General features: G+C 51.6%; 1 protein-coding gene across 1 annotated transcript; it reads left to right on the plus strand.

Annotated features, from left to right (window-relative positions):
• The first annotated feature begins 215 nt into the window (after positions 1 to 215).
• On the plus strand, positions 216 to 4137 carry CDK5R2 (cyclin dependent kinase 5 regulatory subunit 2). Its single transcript, XM_069616859.1, has one exon. It carries the CDS (start codon positions 454 to 456, stop codon positions 1465 to 1467), a length of 1014 nt encoding a protein of 337 aa, XP_069472960.1. The 5' UTR covers positions 216 to 453; the 3' UTR covers positions 1468 to 4137.
• Positions 4138 to 6223: the final 2086 nt, after the last annotated feature.

Below are 6223 nucleotides of genomic sequence, written 5' to 3' on the forward strand. Positions count from 1 at the left end.
CCCACGCGATAGACACCACAGCGTCAACCCAACCAATCAGATCTATCACAATTCCTCCCTTCTTGGATGTCCCACCCCATCCTTTAGTACTGATTTGGCGTTGGCCTGCGCTGCTGTCAGTCAGGAGGGCGGGCCGTCTGCGATTGCTTGGTCTGGCACGCTGTTCGGGGGCGGGGCCAAGCGTGTGCCGGCAGCCGCCAGTCAGGCCGGCTCCCTCACGTCACGGGCGGGCCCCGGCGCGCGCCACCTGCTCCTGCCGCAGAGTAAGTGCGCGCCCGGCAGCCGCAGGAGGAGACGGCTCTGCAGAGCTCTGGTGGGCTGCGGCGCGGCGGCGCTGCTGCATGGATCAACGAGCGTGAGCGGCCCCGGCAGCCCGACCTCTCCCTGCGCGGCCGACAACGCTTCTGAGCAGGGCGAGCTCCGCAATCTCCTCTCAGCCTCCCTTCACGCGCCATGGGCACCGTGCTCTCCCTCTCACCGGCATCCAAGGGCGGGGGCTCGCTGGATGACAAGAAGTCTGATGGAGGAGGGGGCTACACGGCCATCCCCAATAGCAAGAATGGCAAGCCAGACAAGAGCCTAAAGCGACCATCAGTTCTTATCTCTGCATTGACGTGGAAGCGGCTGGTGGCTGCCTCTGCCAAGAAGAAGAGTGCCAAGAAGGTCAACCCGAACCCACTAGGCCGTGCCAATGGGTTTCCACCAGATTCCAACAACAATAGTGACTCTGTGGCGCAGCGCAACCACGAAAACCTGCGCAAGTCGCAGGTAGCGGACCAGGAGAACTCCCTCAACGGTCTTCAGAACAGCAAGCGCCTTTCGCCACGCACTGGGGGTGGGCATAATGGAAGCAAGCACCTTGGCACGCAGGATGATGGTGGTAAGCAGAACGGCTCCTCTGGAGTGGTGGTTCCATTATCACCACGGCGAGTGGTGGTGCAGGCATCGACGGGTGAACTGCTGCGCTGCCTCGGTGAGTTTGTCTGCCGCCGCTGCTACAGACTAAAGGAGTTGACACCAGGCGAGCTCATAGCCTGGTTCCGCGGTGTGGACCGCTCACTGCTTCTCCAAGGCTGGCAGGACCAGGGTTTCATCACACCAGCCAACCTGGTCTTCGTCTATTTACTGTGCCGTGAGGCACTCTCCGGTGATGAGCTGGGCACAGCCGGTGAGCTGCGGGCTGCCTTCCTCACCTGCCTCTACTTGGCCTACTCTTACATGGGCAACGAGATTTCCTACCCTCTCAAGCCCTTCCTTGTGCAGGGCGAGGGTGGTGGTGGGGGCCGCGAGGGCTTCTGGGAGCGCTGCCTCCGCATCATCCAAGTTATGAGTGGTCCCATGCTACGTATCAACGCAGACCCTCACTACTTCACGCAGGTCTTCCAAGACCTGAAGGGAGAGGGCGAGAAGCAAAGAGAGAACCAGAGCCGGGGGGAGAACCGCTGGACCATCAGCCTGGACCGCTAGAGATAATGGGGGGGCCTAAAGGGGAGGGGAACTTGCACTACATCATCAACACAGACCACCAGGGGGAGGGGGTTGCTGGACCTTTTGGAGTAGGTGATGGGGACAATGAAGCGCGTGCCTGGCCCACCAACGTTCAAGGCCTGGGACCAGCCACTTGAGTGCAAGGGGGAGCTGGACTATCACGCTGGAGGGATGTATGCCAGGCCATCAGCTTGGTTTTGCAGTGGGGAGAGCGGGAGTGGGGAGTATTATCGCATTTTTGCATGGGTGCTCGACAATCAGCCTGGGCTAAGTAGTGGATCCAGAAGTAGGGTTTGACGCTACCTGCTCCCCCAAATCACCTGTGTACCGCTTTCTCCAACTGCACATGCCCAAGGTTATCGCAGCTGCCGCCACTGATCCCGTTCAAAGGAATTAAGTTGACACCTGTATCGCATGGCATAAACAACTGGGAAAAAGTTATCTCCATGAAAAAGAGCCCTGTTCGAAAGGGAACCAGACTCACATGGGTTCGAAATAACAAATGGGTCAGAGAGTGGTATAGGAGTGAAAGTGCCCATCGCATGACTTAGTGGTGTAGGCCTGGACAAGTATGGTAAAAGGCCACTAACTATAGAATTGTCTCTTTAATGTCTCTTTGGTAGTTTTCAGTGCAAGCACTCTAGTGTTTGGGTGTTCTTAAAGAGACTACATGCCAGGGGCTGATCCAACTCCTTTCAAACAAGCTTACCACTGGTTGCTGCGTTGGAGTTGGTCTCCATAAAGTACGAGAGGAGGAGGGAAATTCACAACACTCCTTCCTAAAGTGATCACTTAGCATCTAGAGCAATGTGAATTTGGGTAAGAGAGATGACCTCATAACTTTTGACTTGGGTTTGAAAAAAAGGCCTACAAACGCAGTTGGACCACAGCCCTTTGAGTGATTGACATTACCCCCCCACACAACAGCTGGGAGAAAAGAGGGTGCCTCGGTTAAAGGAAAAATGAACTAATGCATGACTGCTACGTTTTGGGACGGTACTGGGGCAAGGAACAGAGCTGGCGACTGCGTCTTCATCCACTTACTGCAATGTATGCGTCGCAGTGAAGGGTATTTAGGAGCTTGTGTCTGCCAACCAGCCATTGACAAATGCCTCATGAATTCAGTTTACCCTATGCTTTTCAGGCATGGTTGAAGATGGCCATGTGATATCTTGAGGAGTGGACTGCCAAAGTTCTGAAAATCAGGTCTTGCGCTGTTGGGGCCCCTTGAAAGTGGGCCTCTTATGAAAATGTATTGAGTGAACAAAGTTTCCTTATTTCAAGGATGATATACAGTTGACGAGTTGGGACTCCCAGGCAGATAGTCCATTCATTGGGAAACTGGTTCCGTTCTACTGTCAGTGGTACGGTATCCTTTGCCGGCGGGTAGCATGTCTTGTAATACTTAATGGTGCATAAACATGATGACTGTATTTTATCGACAAGATCTCCTATAAATGGTGTTCAAAGGAGCTTTTAAGAACGCCTCCTGTAAAAGTAATCCAAGGTAGGACAAAAATGATCTTCCCTATACCCCTCCCTTCTCTCCGAACTTACGTCTTCTGGCTTCGATCAAAGGGTTTGGAGGCTGTACTGAAGCTTGCGGAATGAAAACGCCCGCCCCCTCTCCCCCCATTCAAGACTCAAGTGCCCCCTGGGACTGTATAGGCATCATGGGTGAGTGTTTGGGTGTGGAGGAGCATGACTACTAGAAATGAGGCATGATCCGCTCTCCCCCTTCCGAGTAAATTTGGTCCCCACTCAGCTGACTTTAGCCACCTGCATGAGCATCTCCTCTTTAACAAGGCGTCTGATCAAGATGGCCGGTCTATCTGTACCAACAGATAAAAACGCCCCCTACCGAGGTAACGTCAAGGTGGTGGACCAAACAAATGTCGGCCGCAGGTCTGCTAGTGAGCACGCGTTGGGCCGTGTGGGAGTTTGTTCTTTCAGATGTGCTTTACTGGAGACTGCCTGCATGGTGCAGGCTTCATATAAGTGGGTTCCTTCCTGTTAATCAGTCGAAAGAGCCCCCCTCGACGAGCGTGACTGCGTCTCGGCGCGCCTGTGAGTCTTAGCGCATCGGGCACGCGCCATCCTTTATTGTCTACAAGATTGCATGCTTGTACCGGTCCTAGCTGTTGATAGATTCCTGTGTGGTTTGTTCCAGGGAGGAGGGGGTGGGATAACGAAGTGTGCAGCTGTACCCGAAGCGAACAAAGGCTTTGTATAACTGTCATATTTTTTCTGTTTGAAGGACAGAGATTTAAAGCATTTCTATCTTCTGTATATATTGTAGTTTCTATTTTGACTCCGTTCCTCGTTGCTTGACAAGTCAGAGTGGTGAACACAGGCTGTATTTGCTGGTTCGTGAGCCTGTCTGGGGGGGGGGGATTGGGGGGATGCTACTCTCCATGGTGCTGGCCTGTTTCAGCAGTGACTTTGCACATTTCCGCCATCAAAATAAGCAAACACCTCATAGTCCTCTCTGAATGTTATATTTTAGAACACACACGCGCACTTAAAAACACACAAAATCATGTTTGACAATGGAGCTTTCAACGTGCCAATGTTGTTCAAATGTAAAAAAAAAATGCCCTGTTTTATATTGTATATTTAAAAAGGAGATAAAAGGCTGGTGAGACACAAGGTCTGGGGAGTGTGGTGGTTCTTTGCAACACGGTTTGATTGTGGCGTCGGGTGGCGTTGCGGTTGGACGCAAGTGTGGCTGTTTGGAAGTGTGCTGTGGGTGGGGCGTGTGCCATTGCCCTGGTCGCCCTTGAATGTTCATCGCTTAATGGCAGAGCTGGCACCGATGCCGTCGCTCTAATGGAATGCAGCACCGAGCCTGATTTCGAATGCCCTGCGCGTTGGCAGCGGGGGGAGGGGAGGGAGACGAGTGCAGATGTTTGCGGCGTTCTTCGTGCCAGGGGCACTGGTTCGCGCACAGGAGGATGCATGTGGTGGCAGGTGCGTGCACAGAACGGCCTGGATTTCTTTAATTATTATTTTTTGCTTTGCTCCATTCACGGTTCTTGTGAACGGATGTCGTACGTGTGCTGTAATGCCGTTGGCTTACCCACCGTTTTATGTTCTTTAAATGTCGCTTAGTCACAGTCCATACATTCAAACATGCATTTCATTTCAATTACATTTGTGCAAGTCCAAAGCTGTGTTACCATAAAACGACATGATTTTCAAAATGGCGTCTCCGGCGCATGGGCACGTCTGGCTTTGCTTTTCTTTTTGAGGTGGCGCACAGTCGCACCCCCACTTTTGTAGCTATTGTCGTGGACTTTAGATGGACTCGTCTGTTTATGATTTGTTTTTTAGTTCCCCCTACTGTATTTATTTAATCAAATCAACTCTGTACCTACCAAGACACGTGATTATTTTTCCCCATTGCGATTAGTTTGGTCAGTTTCACGTGACGTCTTTTTTTTTTTTTGTTTCGTGAGGAAGACGGGATGTCGCTTGAGGGATGGGTAATGTTAAATGATATCGGGTCTGGGGGTGGGGGAGCGGTGGATGATGCCGCGTCAGCGTACTGTGATATCACGCGAGCTAGGCGTGACATCACACATAGGGGAGAGGTGAACGAGGGAGATGTGACGTCGAAAAAGGGAGGTGATGAGTAAGGGGGCGTCACATAGAGTGGGATGGATGTTGCATTGAGGTAAGGGGTGCCCCAAGGGTTCGTGAATTATGTCAAAGCAAGGGCAGTGAGTGTATATTTCGTTATAGTTACATAGGCATGTCACGCCCGCTACCTTATATCACTGATTGACGTGCACAGTCGAGGGCCAGTGCAAATGGGGCGTTTGCATGAAATACCACAATTGGTAATTGCTAAACTTGACCACGTTAGACATTAACGTAATCGCCTTCCAAGATCGTTTGTTGTTTACCAGTGTCATGTTTCTGTAACTCTACGATTGTGCTTGCATCGTTTATCCGTGCATGCGTATTTTGATTTCCATTTGGCGTAAAACGCTCCCTTTCTAACCAAAATGGAGGCCGGGTGGGGCGAGGTGCTGCAGGTGGTGCTGAAGCTGCTTCAGGAGCTGCGGTTTGAAAGCAGTTTCTGGGGGCGGTGTCCAAGGTGCTGAAATGGCAGCCGGGGAATTTACAACCAGCTGGAAGCCAACGGTGCAGTGTCTCCAGGCAGCACCTCGCACTGGCAGCGCTTTGGAATTGCCTGTGAGTATTGTGGCAGTGCCTGCGATAACGCCTGGCGCTTCAAAGGAATGCAACATCTCTTGAGCGCCAATTGCCCCGTCCACACCATGTTTACGATCGAAACGCCCAAGATTGGCAATTATTCCGAACACCGCTGTTGATACCGCCTCTGAGATCCTCGTTTCAGCAGTCCAGCGAGAGGAGGCGCGAGTCTAGAATGTATATCGCCAGGATCACACCGTTAAGTCACATTGGCAGTTGAAATCATTACTGCTTATCACTTTGCAGGAGTCTTCATTTAAGTTGCCCGGGCCTTGACTCACTGAGCTCTTTTCGGTTTCCCAGGCCTTCCTAATTTTGCTGATCACTGTAGTTTTTGTCTGTTTTTTTGTGTATGTTTTTCCAAGTTTTGTCAATATGTTTCTAGCGAGGCAAGTAAACGGTGTCCACGCAGCAGTAACTGCTCAACTGGCAGGGCCATGCAGTTTGGGGCTATTGAATATGCCAAAATTCCCTTTAGCTTCCATAGCATATCGTTTAAAAATGTAAACGTGCC

This window comes from Ambystoma mexicanum, chromosome 9, assembly GCF_040938575.1.
Source record: "Ambystoma mexicanum isolate Mex_15411 chromosome 9, UKY_AmexF1_1, whole genome shotgun sequence".
Classification (NCBI taxonomy): domain Eukaryota; kingdom Metazoa; phylum Chordata; class Amphibia; order Caudata; family Ambystomatidae; genus Ambystoma; species Ambystoma mexicanum.